General features: G+C 32.1%; 3 protein-coding genes across 5 annotated transcripts in view; 2 read left to right on the top strand and 1 right to left on the bottom strand.

Moving 5' to 3' along the window:
* The first annotated feature begins 1,010 nt into the window (after nucleotides 1–1,010).
* Nucleotides 1,011–5,696, top strand: LOC126919554 (heat shock 70 kDa protein cognate 5). Its single transcript, XM_050728931.1, has 11 exons — nucleotides 1,011–1,219; nucleotides 1,631–1,692; nucleotides 1,810–1,955; nucleotides 2,548–2,671; nucleotides 2,765–3,073; nucleotides 3,286–3,448; nucleotides 3,538–3,994; nucleotides 4,175–4,471; nucleotides 4,582–4,769; nucleotides 4,880–5,020; nucleotides 5,102–5,696. The coding sequence occupies exons 1-11, from the start codon at nucleotides 1,127–1,129 to the stop codon at nucleotides 5,183–5,185; spliced, it is 2,064 nt and encodes a 687-aa protein (XP_050584888.1). The 5' UTR covers nucleotides 1,011–1,126; the 3' UTR covers nucleotides 5,186–5,696.
* Nucleotides 5,697–6,887: 1,191 nt separating this feature from the next.
* On the top strand, nucleotides 6,888–9,224 carry LOC126919564 (protein farnesyltransferase/geranylgeranyltransferase type-1 subunit alpha). 3 transcript variants are annotated; one of them, XM_050728954.1, is made up of 6 exons: nucleotides 6,888–7,045; nucleotides 7,123–7,280; nucleotides 7,797–8,151; nucleotides 8,243–8,443; nucleotides 8,529–8,712; nucleotides 8,793–9,224. In XM_050728954.1, exons 2-6 carry the CDS (start codon nucleotides 7,142–7,144, stop codon nucleotides 8,898–8,900), a joined length of 987 nt encoding a protein of 328 aa, XP_050584911.1. In that variant the 5' UTR covers nucleotides 6,888–7,045; nucleotides 7,123–7,141; the 3' UTR covers nucleotides 8,901–9,224. The 3 variants fall into 3 exon arrangements, with proteins under 3 accessions (XP_050584911.1, XP_050584910.1, XP_050584912.1); XM_050728953.1 differs by having other exon boundaries at nucleotides 7,014–7,280; XM_050728955.1 differs by lacking the exon at nucleotides 6,888–7,045 and having other exon boundaries at nucleotides 7,137–7,280; nucleotides 7,801–8,151.
* Nucleotides 9,225–17,868: 8,644 nt separating this feature from the next.
* The window catches only part of LOC126919668 (Kv channel-interacting protein 1-like), a gene marked incomplete at its 5' end in the record, with an annotated part of 41,079 nt that continues 37,506 nt past the window's right edge, over nucleotides 17,869–21,441 (bottom strand). Inside the window, one exon of the mRNA XM_050729152.1 lies at nucleotides 17,869–18,193. Coding sequence (XP_050585109.1) covers nucleotides 18,083–18,193 — 111 coding nt within the window. The remainder of the gene's footprint in view (nucleotides 18,194–21,441) is intronic.

Here is a 21,441-nt window from a genome sequence, read left to right as displayed (position 1 = left end):
ATAGTTAAAGAACAATAAAAAATATCAAAATACAGAAATGTTTTTATATCTATAATAATTATTCCTATATAGAAATAGATTCCTCGTAATATACATATATAAAACTGTTGGGAATTTTGAGTGGCCGTCCGTTTATGGCAGGAGCAGGCCCATTCCCTTCTTTAGGAAATTCCCGAAATGTCCTCCCCGAGCTGTAAACCTAACGTTCGAAGGTCAGCTAAGAAACCCTTGGAAAGGACCAGATCGATCGATCGGTTTGACCTGGCCGGTTGCTCTTTAGTCGATAATTCGTAACAAAAACATTTTCATTCATTTTTATCATTGCAATAAAATCAATAGCTACCAACAATTATTTAATGTCCAAAAAATTAAACAAGAGAATAATAGATTATTACTTAAAACAATGTAACGAGAAGTATTTGTCAATAAAAACTTTATACTTCAGATTAGTTCACATTGAAAATTTTTGCAATATATACGATATCAAATAAAAATATTATAGTATGCTTATATAATTAACCTTTTTTATACTTTCTAAATAAAGCACATTTTAAAATAACATTTATTCATAATTAATTGTATGTCTTGTAAATATCAAGCAAATTATTATTTTACTATTATTAATTGTATTACATAACTGCGATATCGCGCGACATCACCTTTTAAATTCCGGAAACAACTAGATGTAATACCTCCATAGACAATTTTCATTGCTGAATAATTATATTTTTTACTTTTTATAATAAAGTAATGAAATATAACAATATTATAATAATTTAAATATTATATAATATATTTTATTTCCCTGATTTCAGATTTATATCATTTGTTTGATTAATGATTACGATATCTATACTGTTGTGGAATATTCGGGGTAATTCTCGAGTAACGAACAGCACGAAGGCCATGGAATACGTTGATTCGTAAATTCTTCCAGAGCGGAGTACTCATTGGCCAAATAATACTTTCTACATTGGTCAACAAAATGGAAGGTTCCTACTGCGCGCATGGTTTGCGCATTGTACTAGTCTCTCTGAAGGTTGCATCATTACACATAAAGTTGGAGTATTCGCGTCTCTTTTTAAGTTTCTTATAAATTTGAAAGGATAAAACGTATAAAATCAAAATGTTGACCGCTGCAAGATTGTTAACTCGTAGTTGTAGCAATATAACCTACGACATTACTAGAAAACAACAATTCAGTACAATTGTTAAAAATGTAAGTTTCGATGGCGATTTGCGGCACGGCGTGCAATTGGATTTATCGAATATTTTTATCTTGTATTGAATTTGTACAATTATTTGATCATGTAATAGGATTAAGCTTATTATTTCATATTTATCTTTATTTTTTCAATGTTTTCTATAGCTAAATGTTCTTTTAATCAATATTAAGCATTAGCTATTTCGTAGCCGGCACGTGACCTGCCTTTAACAAAAATTATATATTTTTATATATTTTAAATTAATTTTATAAAAAGATAGCATGATATTTATTATATTTGCGTCTTTCTTATATGTTATTTATAACAAATGTTACAGGAAATTTTTTTTGTATTATAATTAATTGTGTTATAGTAGGATGCATTAAATATAACATTTAGAATACGTAAATTAAAATATTTTCCAGGCTGCGGTTCCTGCATTGGCGGTACCCCAACGATTTACAGATCTGCAACAATATAGATACAAGTAAATTGCTCATGTTATAATTATTTTATGCATTAAAATTGTATTTAATTTTTATGTATTGTTAATAATGTAACTATGTTTTTAAATATCATGAATGAAAATCTATTATTTACTTAGATCCGAAGGCGTGAAAGGTGCAGTTATTGGCATTGATCTTGGAACAACATTTTCATGTGTAGCAGTTATGGAAGGAAAACAAGCCAAAGTTATAGAAAATGCAGAAGGATCAAGAACAACTCCATCTTATGTAGCATTTACTAAAGGTCAGAATTTAAAATTTTATTTTCTTAAATATTGCAACATTAAAATTTTAAACATATTTTTATTGTAGTAAAATATGTCTTCTCATACATGAAATAAATATTTAATAATTTACATTATCGATAATTCACATTTGATATATGCTAGTAAAATCAGTGATTTACATAAGTTCGTAAAGAAAGTCAATAAGACATATAAAACACAGCTTATTAAATATGTTTATTCACCTCTTTTGTATTAATTTGTGAAAAAGGTCTTATTGTGTTATTCAGTTATGCCGTGTTTTTTTATCTGTTTGTACTGTACTGAAATAACTGTTTTTGATCCGAACAAATACAAATATACAAATAAAATTTATTTAAAGGCTATATAGTATATAAATAAAACTAAAAGTGAATGAAATATTGATTTTTAGTTATGTTAAGTAAAATATAATTTGTACAATAAATACAATATTCTAATTCATTTCTATTTATAATAATACAAGTAGAATTGAAACATTAAAACATGAGATACCAAAACCTATTTGATTTATGATACTGATTCCAAGTTTTTGTTTTAATGAAATTAAATTATAAACTTGTTAACTTTCAGATGATGAACGTTTAGTTGGTATGCCAGCTAAACGTCAGGCAGTTACAAATTCAGCAAACACATTTTATGCTACAAAACGATTAATTGGACGAAAATTCGACGATCCTGAAGTCAAAAAGGATATGTATGTACATTTTGTACGTGTATGTATGTATGCGCACGCGCGTACATGTATGTGTTAATCAATGTAATTTTTTTTTAATCATTATAATTTTAGGAAAACTGTGTCTTATAAAATTGTTCGAGCTTCTAATGGAGATGCATGGGTACAAGGAGGTGATGGTAAACTATATTCCCCTAGTCAAATTGGTGCATTTGTACTCATAAAGATGAAGGAAACTGCAGAATCGTATTTAAGTACACCAGTAAAAAATGCTGTAATTACTGTTCCTGCGTATTTCAATGATTCCCAAAGACAAGCTACCAAGGATGCTGGTCAAATTTCGGGGCTTAATGTACTTAGGGTAATTAATGAACCAACAGCAGCTGCCCTTGCATATGGCATGGATAAAACAGAAGATAAAATGTGAGAATTTTAATATTTTTAATTATATTGTAAACTTAATATTAATGCATATAAAGTACATCAAAACAAGAATGATGCCATTATTTTTCGTCTCTTAGAACTATTGCATTATACATGCTGAATTTATTTTCTGACTATTTTTATAAAATATTATTCATTATTTTGATTAATGAAAAAAGCATACTCTTTAAATATATGGTATATTCTTTTAGTATTGCAGTGTACGATTTAGGAGGTGGTACTTTTGATATTTCAATTTTGGAAATCCAAAAAGGAGTCTTTGAGGTTAAATCCACAAATGGAGACACCTTTTTAGGAGGTGAAGACTTTGATAACGCATTAGTTAATTATCTTGTGTCAGAATTTAAAAAAGAGGTATATATATTGAAGTAATCTATATTATTTTTAATATGTACTAAAAGTGATTATATATGATATTTTAACATTTTCATTTTTGTGTACAGCAAGGCATAGATATAACTAAAGACACAATGGCAATGCAAAGGTTAAAGGAAGCAGCTGAGAAGGCAAAGATTGAATTGTCTAGTTCTTTACAAACTGATATAAATTTACCTTATTTAACTATGGACTCTAGTGGGCCAAAACATTTAAACCTCAAGCTTTCAAGAAGTAAATTCGAAAGTCTTGTTGCTGATTTAATTAAACGTACTATTCAGCCATGTCAAAAAGCACTTTCTGATGCTGAAGTAACGAAGTCTGACATTGGTGAAGTATTATTAGTTGGTGGTATGACAAGAGTACCTAAAGTTCAACAAACTGTACAAGATATTTTTGGACGGCAACCATCCAAGGCAGTAAACCCCGATGAAGCTGTTGCTGTAGGTGCTGCTGTTCAAGGTGGTGTCCTTGCTGGGGATGTAACAGATGTTCTTCTTTTGGACGTTACCCCTCTGTCACTTGGTAAATGATTCTTTCTTTATATATTTCATCAAAATTATTTTTAGACTATGATGCTTATAACAACTAATCTTCTCTCTGAACAAAATGAAGATCTTAGTCTCCTGAGTTTTGATGAAATAAATTTTTTATTTTTTAGTTATGGTCATAGAATTGTTGAAGTTTAATGTTTGTATTATTTAGGTATTGAAACACTGGGTGGCGTTTTCACACGATTAATTTCTCGAAATACAACGATTCCTACCAAAAAGAGTCAAGTATTCTCTACAGCTGCTGATGGTCAGACTCAAGTAGAAATCAAAGTACACCAAGGCGAACGAGAAATGGCTAGCGATAATAAACTTTTGGGACAATTTACTCTTGTTGGAATTCCACCCGCGCCTAGAGGAGTACCACAAATAGAAGTCACATTTGACATTGATGCCAATGGAATTGTTCACGTATCTGCTAGAGATAAAGGAACTGGAAAAGAACAACAAAGTATGTAAATGTATAAATTAAACCCAGTATATTTTTTTACGAATGAATTAAGTTTTTATACACACAAACAAAATTATTTTATTTATTCAATTTTTATTTTTTATTTACAGTCGTTATTCAATCAAGTGGCGGTCTTAGTAAAGATGAAATTGAAAACATGGTGAAAAATGCTGAACAATATGCCAAGCAAGATAAAATAAAAAAAGAAAGAGTTGAAGCTGTAAATCAAGCTGAGGGAATCATTCACGATACAGAATCCAAATTGGAGGAATTTAAAGCACAATTGCCACAAGACGAAGTAAGGCTTTATATATAGTATTATTACATACATGGTATACGATATTATATGATATACCATGTCAAATCAATTTCCCTTTCATCATAATACCATTTAACAATGATTTATAGTGTGACAAACTCAGAGAATTGGTTGCAAAAATGCGAGAAACATTAGCTAAGAAAGACGATACGGAACCAGAAGAGATCAAGAGACAGACAAATGAATTACAACAAGCTAGTCTTAAGTTGTTTGAAATGGCGTATAAGAAAGTGCGTACTTTATTTATTATTAAAATATTGATTATTACTAAATTCATTATATTTATTAAATTTATTTGACTATATATATAGATGGCCGCAGAACGAGAAGGACAAAGTCAAAATCAACATCAGCAACAGGAAGATGGGCCTGAAAAGAAGGAAGAGAAGAATTAATCCAAGAATTAAATATGTACCAAATTTTCATTATGTACGTAAAGTGAAACTTTGAAAGAAAGAAAGAAATGCTATACATAGTACGTTATTTATTATGCATTACAATTTTGTGAAAAGTAAAATTGTAAACTTTGTATATAACTGCTTGCATTATAGCATTTGTTGCTATCATATTTTGTATCATTACATGCAAAAAGTGTCAAAACATAATTTTCATTGGTTTCAAACACTTGGCCATATATAACAACAGTAATGAAAATTGGTAGCTCAAAAAAATGCGATTGTAAAACTGTTGATTCAGTATGAATGTGGGAGAAAATACTAAGAGAATGCGATGAATGCTCGATACAAAACAGATTATTCCTTAGGAAGTACGCGATATGTAGATTATTTTAGGTAATATTGTATTATGACATATGATGTTATTAAAATTTTTTATTTGAAACACACAGCTCTATAATATAACTACAATGTTTTTGATGTGTTATCTAATAAATTTATGAAAAAGTAATATATTTGTAAATATATGCAAAGTGTCTTACTATAAAATTGCATAAAATGTTTTTGCAACTGTTAAAAATAGTAATTAATACTTTAACATTTATTAAGATCTATCAAGAATGAATTTCATTTTTTTTATTGAAATATATCCTAAATTTTCTTTGAAATATTTTTACAATTTATATTTATATATTTCAGAAATCTTGGTTACCATTGAACAAGATACTTCTATTTAAAAATAAAAATATTGAGATATTTCACAATATTTGAATCATATTCATAAATTTGCATTCTTTAATACATTAAACTTCAGTTAAATTGGTTTTTAATATATGGTGAAATACATTTTTGTTTTTTTGTGTGAGAAAAAGTGTATATATCCAAACAAAATATTGAATAATTTGAGAAAAGATTTTATATAAGAAGTAGTTTGTAGTTTGTAATTCTATAAGACATTTATGTATATTTTAAACAATTGTTTTTTGGAATTGTTAGGAATTACATAGTTATAATAATAAAATCAATCGTATATGTACAAATACGTACAAGTAATAATAAAGTGTGATTAAAGCATAATATTAAACATAAAATTATTATAGAACATCAAATATCATATATACTTATACGTATAGTTCCTATATCTATTGAGAAGAAAATACAAACTCCAATAATGGCTAAAGGTAAAATACGCAGCAGAAATAATAATTCTTATAGTGATTATTTCACGCTCTTTATGTGTACTCTATACTTGTAATTACTGTAATCATATAAACATAATAAGATATAACTGATTTTAACATTAGCCGTACTGGATAACATATGAAGTATCGAAAGTGCAACTTTTAGTGTTTCGCAATAGAGATTATCGATAAAAAAGATAAATATGGAAATAACGTATAAATATTATAATTGTAGTGAGCAGAAGTAATATATAAATAGTATTATTTTTGTGGGTATATTGTATTTATATCTTTTTTATCAGGAATAAAAAAAATGGATATGATAAGATTTTATATATAGTCCATCCAACGACATAAAGTCAGATTAACTGTAGGCACATATAGAAGTTTGGTCGTTTGACTGCTAGAGGCGGTAATTTGTGGGACATACTTTTGACCGAATTTCTCATCGGCGATCTCCTTATTCATCTCTAGCAGTGTAACATATACTATAGATAGTAAAATGTATTATAAATTTTCAATACTTTGGTGTATGGGGTATATTGGAATAAACCTATAGTCGTGAAATAGAACATATCGAAATTATCGATTGTCATAAAAAATATATCGATAGTTTTCGATAGCGGAAATTATCGATACATTATCGACATTTCACTATATGTAATGGAGGCTTTAACAGGTTTGAAAAGATAAAACATAAAACTGATATTGTAATTCAGTTGTGGAAGTAGATTTTCATTTTTGTCGTTTTACTAGCCTTTTGTAAAAATAAAAAATGATGGAAAGCTCTGACGAAAGTTCCGAAGAGACAAGTTGGGTATTATACAGAGATCGTGAAGAATGGAGAGATGTGGTTCCTGTACCGCAGGATGACGGCCCTAATCCTATTGTCTCAATTGCTTATTCTGAGAAATGTAAGTATTTTATGTTTTATGGAATGTACGTTATGTTTAAATAACAATAAGTTCTATTTTGTCTGTATTATATTCTTGATCATGATTCGCTGCCTTATAACCTAACCTTATACATATACTTTAAAATATAACAGATAAGTATTTAAGTAGGTGTTAAAATAGAAAAATAAAATTGTAAATTAATGCAATATCGCATTGTTTATTATGAAATATATCATATTAAGTCTTAATTATATCTGTTTTATGGTTAGAAAGAGAAAATAAATATTACATAAATAGTTCAGATAATAAAAGTAAATTATGAAAATCTGTACAAAAAACATGTGTATTATTATTTTTTGTATAAAACAGATCATAATGTTTAGAAATTAAAAAATATTCCATCCATGCTCCTATATATTTCTGATAATTATATATAATATTTGCTTCAGTATGAACAAAATCCATTATTTTCATTTAATATTAAATTAATACATATAATATTTCTATTAACTAAAATTTTATTATTGTTTTAAGTTAGGGACTCGTATGACTATTTCCGGGCTATCTTAAAATCTGGTGAAAAGTCGGAGCGTGCACTAGCTTTAACAGAAGATTGTATCTACCTTAATCCTGCAAATTATACAGTATGGCAATACAGGAGGGAGATACTTAGAGCTCTCGGCAAAGAATTGCGAGATGAATTAAAATCTACTAATATACTAACGGAATATAATTCTAAGAACTATCAAGTGTGGCATCATAGGAAACTTATTGTTGAATGGCTTCAAGATGCTAGTGGGGAACTAGAATTTACAGAAAATATTTTAAAAATTGATGCAAAGAATTATCATGTTTGGCAGCATCGTCAATGGTGTATAAAAACATTTAAGTTAGTATATCTTGTTTATCTTTATTATGTTTGTTAATTTATGATTTCAGATACTAACTAATAACAAATTCTTTATTTATGTAATGTACAGTTTATTTGATAAAGAGTTGGAATATACAGAACATTTATTGAACGAAGATGTTCGTAATAATTCTGCTTGGAATCAACGTTATTTTGTAATAAATAACACAACTAAGTTTGAACAAGATATAATTGACAGAGAAATTGATTATGCCTTAGATAAAATAGAATTAGTTAAAGGCAATGAAAGTGCTTGGAATTACCTTCGAGGGTACTGTTTGTCATTGTTTTTTATATAATTCACATTTGTAAATTACGTAATTTAATTAATGTATGAATTATATACCATATTTTAGTATTTTGATGCATGATAGCAATGGTTTGGCTTATAATGAAAAAGTAAGACAGAAATGTGAAGACCTGTATAATGCTGGCTGCCGTGTTAATCATTTATTGGCCTGTATTATAGACATTTGTCAAGAAAAACCAATAACAGATGAGTCACCAGATTCAATATTTCATATTAATAATGCTCTTAAGGTATTTTCATTTTTACTTGTATAAATATTTATGCATTATATTAATATAATTTATAATTATACGTATAATTACAACTTTAGCTATGTAAAGAATTATCTGAGAAACATGATACAATAAGAAGGAGATATTGGGATTTTTTTGGACAACAATTATTGGATAAAATGAAGTCAGAGTCTATAAGTACATAGTTTATTCTACATTTTTATAAAAACACCACTTTAATTAATATAATTTAATTAATTCATATATTTGGAAGGAACTGTGTATTATATGTTTGAAATACATATTGATATATGAAGCATATTGTTCATAAAATTTGATAATACATTTCAGTCAATATTATTAATTAACATAAATCACTTTACAAATAAGAGTTAGTGTCTGAAAAGATTTTATAAGATATATACAAGAAAGTCATAATACTTTCTGCAATATTTTTAAGTGTAACAAAAAAATAAATAAGTTGTGTAACTATGGATGGGAAAATAAAAAATGGTGAAGACTTTTATAAAGTATAGTTTTTTTTCGTTGTTAGTACCTTATTCTTGATAGGTATACTATTAAAAAAGGATATAAAACAATCAACATTGATTATCTATTTATTTATAAAATAGTTACATACTTTCAAGTATAATACAATAACTAGTTAAGGTAATCATATCAATATATTTATATAGACTTTGTTATAATTAAAGTAATTATGAACGCAGCGTTCCAAACGATGATTTTGTCGCCAAAAATATATTCGTGTGTTTTTAAAACTTTAATTTATTTCAGTAAGTATAAACTCAAATTCATTCGTTGATGCCAGTGTTTTAAATATTAATGGCCACCCCTTTGAGGCAGTGTTAAAATTTCTAATAAGGAAAGTGAATATCGTTGCAAAGAAGCAATGGCAGTGATTACACTTCTTAAATCAAACTATATTTATGTTTCGAAAAAATTATAAATAATCTTGCATATAAATTATATTTGCGAAAGGTCGACTCCAGTACTTGATAAATATCTTACGAAAATAAAACAATAAACGTACGTTCTCTCATACAAAATCAAGTGAAATTATGTATAAATTTAAAGATTATTTAGGGTAGTCTTTACGTATAATACGGAAATGTGAATTTAATGTATGACTATTTTCATATATCAATAGAATCAAATTATTTGTAATTATTTGTACACATTAGTAAATAATACAGAAGACTTTTAACGTATGTATACCCTCTTTGATATTTAGCTTCCAACAAATATGTGAGACATTTAAAATCAAAACTCGCCAAGTCCGATCGACTTTGTTAACTATACAAAACAATAATAACAATGAATCACGAAATGAATTATCAAAACAAGAAATGGATTTGGTGGGTATTGATTCCAGACGCCTCGTAATATTATAAGTTTTTAATAGAATAATCGATATTACACATGACACAAATTTTTTAACGATATGTGTAAATAACAAAGTAACATTAATTTTTAATTGCCAATATATGCATATTAGACGATAGGTGACACGCGAAAATTACACGATTAAAGTTTCCGAGAACGTATATTTAAGGCAAAATTAAGAAACGATCGATGTTTCCATTTCGATGAAAGAATTTTACCGGTACAACAGAATTCCACACGCAACGAAACATACTTCCGATGCACGATGCTTGTAGACTGGGCATTGTTTTCTTAAAGTTCTCTATCCTAACATTTAACAATCAACATTCAAACGAATAATCCGATTATATGCTTGTACCGATCGGAAACAAATCCTCCTCTATGTTATTAAAAGAAAAATATGAATTTATTTTCAGCGCATAGCTTTCATGATTATTTTACAACGTTTACTCTTTTCAATTTCAAATTTTCGAAACGCTCATAAAGAAGATCGCTTCCATCGGTACGTTAAAGCTACAAGATATACGTAGTTATTACCACGGATTATATTACATATATATTTTCTTTACACTGAAAATATACCGTCGTATGAATATTTTTACCTTTCTCTCTCTCTCTCTCTCTCTCTCTCTCCCTCTCTTTCTTCATTTTCTTTGTTTAAATTTCTTTACTTGTAACATATCGTATAAGTATTTGTTTTGTCAACTCGCTGTGATTAGCGCACGGTGCCTGAAAACACGTATATCGTCTTACCTCTTCAACTTTCAAACTATTTAAACAATTAATCCGAGGTATTACACACACACGTAGGTTACATTGAAAAGATCGATACTAACGCTGTTTAATAATGAAAAACGTATGATTATTTAACTTTCCTTGCGTGCACGCGATGTTACCCAAATTCTTCCCTCTAATATTCGTGATTCGAGTAATTATCAGGTTCTCGTGAACAACACTTTGCCTCCCGGAAAATGTATATCGTTTTTCATTGCTAAATATTAGTCGAAGTTAGGATGGTTGAGTTAAATTGTTAAGTTGCATAATAAATAACCGAGAGTGTCCATTCATTTTTTTAACATTCACTGAGTTGAGCAGTAGGGCATTTTGATATCAACGTTTAGTCTCGGATGCATTCAAATCTATACGAATTAGAAATCTCGTAGGAATAGCGAAATCTTGTACAGCGTGCAAACGGTTTCTCCATTTCGCTCGAGGAGATTGGAAGTTAACATACATCGAAATCAATCTTACGTTTCCTAAAGAATCGATTGGACAAGATTTATAAGAGTAAGGTATCTCCAATTCTTATCTAAACTTTCTTATGTAAACGCGTAATTCTTCTGGTACATGGTTTTTTCGTGCGCCGTGTAACACAGTCAGTTATATTTTTATGTCCTCGATTAATATTCTTTTCTTAATGAATACATAATCTATACGTTTGGACCATCTGTCAGCCAGTACAAGCACAGCCCGACCATAATCTTCCACTGTTTTATTTAGTAGCTTTCTGCGAGTACTCATATTGGCCGTGATCGGCTCAATGACCCTTTAAACTTTAAACACCTCTCGTCACTTTAGTTGATTTCCTTTTATGGGACACCGAGCCCTTTACACGAATCAATTCCCTTTCGATTTCTCTGTCCAGCAGTTACAATACTATTATACTTCTAGTAGATACCACCGAAAATATCCTCGATAAAGATGCGAGTAGCTATCGAGAAGGAGATAGATTTCGTATAGAGAAGATAGATCATTGAGTCCTATTCGAATAGTATGTGCCTACGTTACGATAGACGAGATATTATATAATATTTTGTATCCCTCACGAATCCTTTCGTCGTTTAAAATAGAGCCAATTGAACAAGTTTTCATTGTACGTGGATATCAATTATCGTTATATTTTTCTCGCTAAAAGTGCCGCGATGAAAAATTAGGTAATCAATTTTATATTAAATTTTGCGTTCCATTACATATTCTCCTAATTTTAACGTATGAATCTTTTATATCTAGAACGCAAGATTGCTTGCTATTACGTTACGTCGTGAAGAATACTTCCCAGCGACTATTACTCGTCTATTATTAACCGTTTTAATAGAAAATTCACGATTATACCTATTTTAAACATCGTTTCCAGTTGTAATATAGCAGAAGAGTTCATGGATACTAGTTGGCTGGAGCCATTTTTTGAGCAACGATCGAGAGAAAATCGTACATCTGACGCATGCTCGAGTGCTTGCTCGTGGAGCGATGCATTAAGAAGTGAACGGAACACATCTCGACTTGGCCTTTGAGATAGCCAGACGGAATAATATAGTTGAGGAAAGGATAACCGACGTGGAAATGGCACGGTAGATATTTTCTCTTAATGGCCTTCAGTGACCAATATCCGTGAACTTTAGTACGACACTTCCTTTTGGATATTTTATTCCCTTTCGTACATGAAATGTAATACTAAAATATCATACGAGAAATAGATACTCGAAATTCACAAGAATTCCAAATAACATACGTACGTACATTGAAAATGAAAAATGATGTTTAAACCGGTTGAAAATATTTGCGTAAGGTGTGTGTGGTAACGCAGTAGCAAGAATCTTGCAGACCATTTACACGAATGCGACGAAAGCAAGATCGCGACGCTACAGACGGTTAAATGGCTCTTTAGTATTTGTTGGAGAGTTGGTGCTATTTGCATTATAATGATCATCTATTTGCTCGAAATTATATAGAATGAAAATCACGAACGCTCGAGTGATGCATGCACGTAGAAACGATTTCGATGCAACGTTTCGAGCCTGTTTTTATTGTCTACATCGATGAACTTAAGAAAAACGTCTTCCATACTTTTCCTTGATCGCGTCCTAAAAAATATGAATTCTGGTCCTTGGGAAAAATACCAGAAAAATACTCTGCGAGATCGTTTGAAAAAGGAATATCCTTTCCAGTATCCTTCGTAGCATATGTAACACGTATTAGGTTGTCCGAAAGGTGTCTTTCTTTTATAGACACGTCCTTTACGACGATGCATGACACCTACGACAAACATGAAACCTAATCTGTCGAACGTTGTGATCTTTATTTTGATAGAACGAAATGGATCATACGTAATTCGATAAAATAATATAAAACGGAAAATATTGCGCATTCATTATTTCCTTATAAAACGAAAGAAGCTTTTCGAACGACCTAATACGATGCAAATTTTTAAGTAACACTGTAGCGCCTGTCGTCGGTGAGATCGCCAATTCAATTTTCACCTTTGCTGTGAGTTTCTTCTCCGTTATTTGAGAGTATTTCTCTGATTTTTTCTTACATGCGTTACCTCGCTTTCAAGGCATTCTAAAAGACACGTCAAATACGTATATAATAATTTTGGCTAACGATCGATAACGGTACAGTAGTTGCTGTTTATCGGTCAAGTTTTTCTAATCATAGATACAGGATCTTACAGACGCAATGCTCTAGACACACTATAAGTAAGACAAGACAATTTACTGTTAGTGATGATGTATGGTTCGCGCGTGTACGCGCTTTGTATGTATGTGAATACGATCGTGTTTTTAATTGCGTATTTAATATGTATACGTGTACGAAAACATGCACGCGAGTTGACTAAGTATAGGATAGAGTTAATATGATACAATGAAATTGTGCTTTCGAAAGGATAGTGTGTTTTTGAAATAGCATCATTACGCTTTCAATTCGTGTGCCACTTTACAGAATTTTTTCTTCCTGGATTTGTACGACTAGCTGAATTTCGTCTTAAAAAAATAATAATAGTTACTTCGATACTCGAATCAGTGGGAAATAGGAAACTTAACAACCTATTAGACCTATCGTATTCTCAATCAACGTGGCGTGGGCGTGAGACATTTCACGCTTCATCTCTGACATCTAGTTTCTACGTTTGGTTGAGATTGAAAATATCTAGATAACATAATTACGCCGTTCCATTTGTCTTTTCTATACTTACTTCAGTAACTTCAAAGACATGCGGTAGTGATCGAGTTGATACGAGGCAACGCCTTGAAATGCTTGCCTCAATTTTTATACGTAAGTCTTATCGTCTAAGTGTAGGCGCTGCTAAAAATCTGCACTAGATCTGCGCTAGATCTATTTCCATGTCCTTTCCATTAAATTCCCGTTTCCATAAAGTATTCGTTCACGATTTTCCTTTCCTCTTGCTTATAGCCACGTTTCTTATCGATGCATCGTGCAATTTTTTGTTTTCGTATCGCTGTTAGGAAAATTAAGTAACAGAGAATTATAACGCGAATTCGATGTCAAAAGAAGCATATGGTTGTTTCACGATTCGCGTAACATTTTATCACAAATGTACGATAGAAAAGAAAGTTTGACTAGCGGTTCTTCGGACTGTTCCGTTGCTTTTTCGCTTATGTCTTGTTCCTTTTTTCTCAAGACGCGTTGAACTTTATAGTAGATCCGAAGTTTTCGATGCATCGTGAGTTTTATTCCGTTCGTTCAAGTTTACCGACCTTATTTACAAGTTAATCAGAAGTAGGCAGTGATGGAAAATGATTAAATATATTTCGCTCGGCAATCGTCATTGCCCTTTGTGGACGCTTTGGTCTAGTCATCGCAAAACTTTAGTAATTACAATAAAATTCGGTATCGTAGGTTGCTGATCGAAGATCTTTTGAATGGGAAATCAATAGACTGTTCCCGCGTTTCTTTCTTTTATCTCTGTCTTTCTCTTATTCACCATCTTTTTCTCTGTTTCTTTCTCGATCTTGTTCTCTTCCCTGACCATTCATCTTTCTGTTTCGTTCTCTCTCTTTAGCAGCACGCAGTCTTTACGAGCTAAATTCTTACCACGATTAATAATTCATTTACCTGTCACAAAAATAAATACTTTTATTATATCGCTTAATCTACTTGCTTACGTACTAGAAACAACGAGTCCCGCTTAACATGGCCAGCTGTTTTAGCGGCTTTTTACGATATCTCTTTTTTGTTATACTTTCTACGTGTCTCATGCTAATTATTTCACTTTTTTTCTCTTTGTTCTCTTCGTGTACTCTCGCCGACCGGTTTTCCTTTACTAAATTCTGTCGCGCGTTTCGATCAACCTTTTCGGTACGGCGCTCGTCCGCCGTGTATCACCTGATGACAGCGTACAGGCGTAGCAATTATTATCGCGATTGACTTTATCGACGCTCGTACCGAACAGGTTCAACGTGTCGATTCGTGTGTCTTATTATCGTTAAAAATCGTACTCAACGTTTACTGCTACTCGTTTTTATTTGCCACGCTGGGAAGAACACCTTGCGACGAATACGTGACCTATCTCCGCTCGCTACATTGTCTCGTCTTGCAAACTAAAAATATCTACCGGTAATTCGCAATCTCGTCGAAATCGACGAATAAAATCTACGATCGTTTTATATCTAATACGAATTAAGTTTGAGATTTCTCGCGGCTCTGCGGAATTAGGAATGCTCGCTCTCACAAGAAACAATGGTGGTATCAAAAATGAAACGAAACGAGGGACAGTTTTTGTGATATTCTCGGCAATGATGACACGCGAATAAAAAGAAACGCCTCGTTTGCATTTAAAAACAGCGTGAATCTCTACGAGAACGGATAGTCTAATACGTAAAATGTAAATGTAAAAGCTATGCCTCGACGTAACGAGCAATAGCCTCGTAAAAAAATATGGTCGTCGTAGAAAACTAGACTACGTCGTTATCGTAAGTCGTTAAGAATCCATATGTTACCGTGCATGCGTGTTTTTCAATATAAAATATCAGCTAAAGTGAAGATGTCTCTGCTTCTTTCATTTCTTCTTCGTCGAAATACATTTATTGTTTAAGTAAAGAATAAAGAATAAAGGTAAAACAAATGTAAGTTAAGCTCAATTATTTCCACACAAATGTCTGTGTTTCTTCCTTTTTTTTTTTTTTTTATACCTTTCCTATAGAACTATAATATATGTATTTTTTGGCACGAATAATGCCGAATGCCACGTACAATTTACGTCAAGTCTCAATGGCACAGTTGCTTCTTTCCTCATTTTATTATTTTTGCTTTCTCTAAATTTGCATATTTGTTCATCGTTTGTAGCGCGCGTTCTTTAAAAAGTGAACTGTCGGGCACAGTTCGCAACAAGTTCCGATCATAACTACTAACGATCATATGGTATATTATCTGTTTTTTGTTTTTTTTTTTTTTTTTTTCGTTTAACGCTTTTCTTATTCATCTCTCATCTAATCCTTCCTTACCTAGCGAAACGCACACTGGACAACTAGAACTACGAATATCGAAAGTACAATCTCTTCTATCCTTAGGACCATTTCGTGATCTTTGGTTTGAAAGGGTTCTTTAACGCGACCATGTTACAGAAAAAAAGTGTGTAGGTTGGAACAAAAGTTCGTAGCGTTTTTCCACAGCGACGTGATGAACGCGTGAAATGTCACCATTTCAAAATGAAGCACGTGTTACACGTTCTCTAACGTTTCGCCGCATTCTGACATTTTAACCAGCTAACTGCGTTCAACCTGTATACACGTCAATCCAAAACTTTATTTCTCTGCGGTTGACGCGTATACTCGTCATGTAAACTAAAAAATTACCATTTACTGTAAAAATTCAAAATTTTGGTAAAAAGTAACATAAATGACATTCAGCGGTACGTTTCCTTTATAACTTTAGTAGAACTGTTGTGTATTTTATAAAAAAAAAAAAACAGTTTGATTATTTGATTATTCTCCGTGTTACACTTCGTATAATGTATTGCTCTTTATAAATTCAGTTGATTATTTTCTCCAATGTATCCCCATCTCTGTACTTCACTGCGTGTATCGGCTATTCCCCGAATTATTTTGTTTTTTGGCAATTTTAACATTTTTAATAATAATACCCTTTTCAACGATGAATTGTGAATCTTTTTATCTACTTTTTCCATAAAATTTTTAGAAGCTTCCGCCTTGCGTTCGACGTGTATACTCGCCATTGCCTGTATGGAACTTTTAAAACTAAATTCCGCTGTCAACTGGTTAACGCGTCTTTCTCTGCAATTTGACCGCGTTTACGTTAAAAGTAAAGACGAAGGAAAGTAAGCTGCATTTTCGTCATTCGACGCTCTGCTAATATAGATGGGAAGAAACGTCGTACAAACAGTAAAAAAGATATGTATAATTTATAGAGACGCTGCTGTAGCTGAGAACATTGTTTCGAAATGGTTAGATCGGTTCAAAAGTGGAAAATCTGATCGACGTTCCGCCAGATCTACGGTATTATATGCTCGACAATGACCAAATCGTAATGCTAATTGAAAATACGTGACGCGACACATCGCATGGTATACAGGGTGCAGCAGATGCTTCCACCATAAGCTTCCAATGCGAAAATTATATACGATCATCGCCATGTCCCTTGCCCGGTAGGAACTGACGATTGTCATTGTATCGTGTACAAGAACAGTGACAGTAGGTAGCTATCTGCAGCGAGATCTATCGTATAACGCCAGTCATCAATCGATTGTACGCGTACTAGATTGATTTTCAAATGTATTTTCTCCGAAAACGAAGCCTCTAACGTAATTTTGTTATTCCTGATTTTCGCTTCATTTTCAACCGTATACTATCCTCTCTGATCCTGTTTGTACCAACCTGAATTTTGCCCCAGTCTGTATACGTTATTGAATAAATCTACGTAGAAAAGAATTCGATACATTCAAACACCGTCTTTGAATTTCACCTGATAAACGCTACGAATTTCAGTTAATAATAGGCGCTTTTGTTCCAACCGGATCATACATCATTCGTTCGTACATCGTTTTCCTTCGAGGCGTTTCGACGTCGGAAATTCGAGATTCGGCGAGTCTATCTCTCGGTCGAAATCTTCGTAATAACCTTGAGGAAATTCCCCTGGTCCAGGAGATAAGGTACAACGTTGAGCGATATATTCCTAAATCAACAGAAACTCTTTAGGTCCATGGCATGTATCGTGGTCGCGCCGAGTGTCAGAAGGCCGTGTCCAAAGCAGCCATACTCGTTGAAATATCGGGATCGGCGCGACACGCTTCTAAGAATTCCGATAGCGTCACCACTCCATCTTTGTTCCCATCCATCTTCTGCAACAATCGTAAATATTCATGTTCTTTCTCAATTCTCTACGGCTGGATAGAATGTGACGAAAGGATCGATCTAGTTTTACGGAATCTAAATCCTTGTACGAACAGAATCCATTTGTTTAACTGGATAACACGTTGGTTGTCAACGCGAATTTGAAAAACGTTGGTGTGAAAAGATTCCCGTGAACTTCTCTTCGTGTTATGTACGAGTCTGTTAATTGTTATCTCGGCATAAAAAGCATCGCATTCCTCGTCGACTTGAAGACAAATATCAAATAAAGCATAATTGATCCTTGCCAAATTTTGGAAATCAGTTCTGTTTGATTTCTGACGCAGGGTAATTTTCACTGGAGGTGTAAGGTAAATCATTCTTATTGTTCTTACATATACGAAGTATACTTAAAATGAAGGAAGACGAAAGAAATACGAATATTAATATTCGTTTTTTTAATAATTTAATGAGGTGGATATGTCGTGATAGGCGCGGAAGGAATACTTAGATATATTCAACAATAAATATTTATTTCACAATATATTCTGGGCGTACACTGACGCGCAGAACTCGCGGTTAACGGTTAGGCTACTGGTCAATGTGTTTTGATGCGACGGGAGTTTGGCGATGATTGCGCGAGATGCCGATGGCTTGGAGCGTTGATTGACTCGGACCGTGCGATTGTAACGACCGTTGTGTGTCGACTCTATGTAACAGACTGACTTTCCGTCACGATGATGCTGTGAAGGAAAACTGTGATGGGGTGTATCTAAGGATGCGAGATCATCGGATTCGTTGAGTAAAGCTTTGGTTCGGAAAGTGAGGGAAATGTACGTCACTGTTTATTGGCTAATTTTGTGTTTTGGCTAAGTTGCCAGCGGGAAGCGTCGTACGTGAGAGAAAGCAGATTTCTCGTGTGTTCCCGTAGTAGGTGGTAGACTTAGAGACTGATAAAACAAAGACTATTTGTCTCTTTGGAGGACCTTAGCTAAAATAAATCCTAAGATTTATAGCGGGTCCTTAGGCTAGCTGAAAATATTCGGTACGAATGTATCGGCACCTGGCAATCATCTTGTGATTCCTGGCAGGAATAGGGTCTTCAACAGCAAGTAATTCCAACATTGAAATACTTCAACGCTTCCAATCGAAAACGCTAAGATCCCTAATAAATGCACCCTGGTATGTTACCAACGAAATAATCCACCGCGATCTCAAGATACCCACAGTCAAAGAAGAAATATACAAGTTCAGAAGCAGATATAACACAAGGATCAACAACCACCACAACCCATTAGTCAGCCAACTACTTGACACGACGGACCAGATCCGCAGACTAAAAAGAAAATACCCTTTAGATTGAATCATTAGATCCAACTAGAATCAACAATATAAACTATTATAAACCATGTCATTGTATCACGCCAGATGAAATTACTGAAAATTCTTAACGAGAATTGATTGTAAATATTCTAACAAATGGAAAGTTTACTGTCGAGTGCCGCCATAGAAAAAAGACAAAATACTATAATCTATCGCAGATATGTATCGTGCTAAAAAGGTCTACGATTCACGATATATGTATATATGTAGGTGCATAGTATGTATTAGGTTGTCCGAAAAGTTTCTTTCGTTTTATGAGGAAATAATAGACGTACAATGTATTTTGTTTTATATTATTTTGTCGAATTACGTAGGATCCATTTTGTTCTGTTGAGATAAACGACGCGATATTTCACAGATTTGGTTTCACGTTTGTATGAAGGTACACTGTTGTAAGAAGCACGTTTGCGAAAGAAAGACACTTTTCGGACAACCTAATATATTTATCCATTGTAACACGAAGAGAAATTCGGGAAACTTTTTCATTTGACTATATTTTGCCCTGGAAGCTCAAATAGATTGAAATATATTATACCAAGACATTTAATTTTTAGAAAACATTATACTGCCTTTGAATACTCTTCATTTTTTGACAATGTTATCCATGAAATTTATTTTATTTTAATTATTCTAAAATACTTACCATAACCGATGACCACCGGGCAGTTAACGTGTTAGAGATCAGAGTTAAGTACGTTAACGAAACATTTTATTTGTAATTTTTTTCTCATAACTACATGAGAAAAATTATTATTATTGAATTCTACTGAATTTATATCGTAACTACAAAAAGGAAATTTAAGAATCTGCGTAACATTTCCCTCGTTATTACTTCATGCTCCATCCAGATCCTACAATTTTATGAAATTCGGAGAGAGCAAGTAATGTTGTATCACGTGAGAGCGATAATAATTTCATAAGAAACTTTATTATCGGTACGTTTCAGTTTTTAATGCGCTGAAAATATCTGTTATTTAAAATTTTTAAAGTTAATGGTATTTTGTAAAATTTCCAAGTTTCCTTTAACCCTTACAAATTTGGTAATTAATGATGTTAAACGTCCGAACTAGAGAACGTAAACTTTTGCGTAAGTGGTTAATGCTTTGACTGAATGTAAAGTTCAAACTACGTTGAAACGTTACACACTATGCTGAAAACGTCGGCGCTCATTAGTATTCTAGGAGAAATGGTTGAAGACAAAAGGATGGTATCTGCAAAGCTCGTGTGTAATTCGAGAACCGTGTTTCGCAAACTGCAGAAATCGAATGCCACGGATACTAGCTTATTGCTAATCGATAGTACGCTGTGTTTGTACAGAATTTCCCTTGGATAATGGAAAGTGACACTTATAATAATCACGTACGTCTTACAAAATTAAAATTAAAGTATCCTTCAAACTTTGATTGTAATATATTGAATAATAATACTATATAATAATATAAAATTTCAATAAATTGAATTGACCTGTATATGTATAAGTATAATTTTTGATACGATTAAAAACTAAATAATTTTATTAAATTATTAAAAATCTTATCCAAATATAGTTGAGTTCATTGATTTCAGTATTTTGAATAAATAGCAATAATAATAATTTATTTCATTTTGACGTGGATTTTCTTAACGAAAAGCTCGACTCGCTTACGATTTTTTTAATCACACACCTTCTCATTCGTCCTTCCTTTATTCTTATGTTATCCTTAACCCAGTTACTACATACTAAGAGTTACAGAGCACGCCAGAAGTTCTTCCTATTCTAAAACTATTATTTCCGTCAGCAACCCCTATTGCTAACCGTCTGCTTATTGCACCTTTTAATCTTGGGTATTTCTTCCACAATTTCTTTCTCCGTCTCTTTCTATCCTTATTCTTTCCT

This window comes from Bombus affinis, chromosome 8, assembly GCF_024516045.1.
Source record: "Bombus affinis isolate iyBomAffi1 chromosome 8, iyBomAffi1.2, whole genome shotgun sequence".
NCBI classification, from domain to species: domain Eukaryota; kingdom Metazoa; phylum Arthropoda; class Insecta; order Hymenoptera; family Apidae; genus Bombus; species Bombus affinis.
The sequence above is the reverse complement of the archived record's forward strand: the minus strand, read 5'-3'. Positions and strand labels throughout refer to the sequence as shown.

Coding starts and splice junctions, on each gene's coding strand:
- LOC126919564 (XM_050728954.1), top strand. CDS start 7,142: ATGATGGAAAGCTCTGACGAAAGTTCCGAAGAGACAAGTTGGGTATTA. Junction 8,152..8,242: donor TGGTGTATAAAAACATTTAA/GTTAGTATATCT, acceptor TGTAATGTACAG/TTTATTTGATAAAGAGTTGG. Junction 8,713..8,792: donor ATATTAATAATGCTCTTAAG/GTATTTTCATTT, acceptor TTACAACTTTAG/CTATGTAAAGAATTATCTGA.
- LOC126919554 (XM_050728931.1), top strand. CDS start 1,127: ATGTTGACCGCTGCAAGATTGTTAACTCGTAGTTGTAGCAATATAACC. Junction 3,995..4,174: donor CGTTACCCCTCTGTCACTTG/GTAAATGATTCT, acceptor TGTATTATTTAG/GTATTGAAACACTGGGTGGC. Junction 4,472..4,581: donor AACTGGAAAAGAACAACAAA/GTATGTAAATGT, acceptor TTTTATTTACAG/TCGTTATTCAATCAAGTGGC.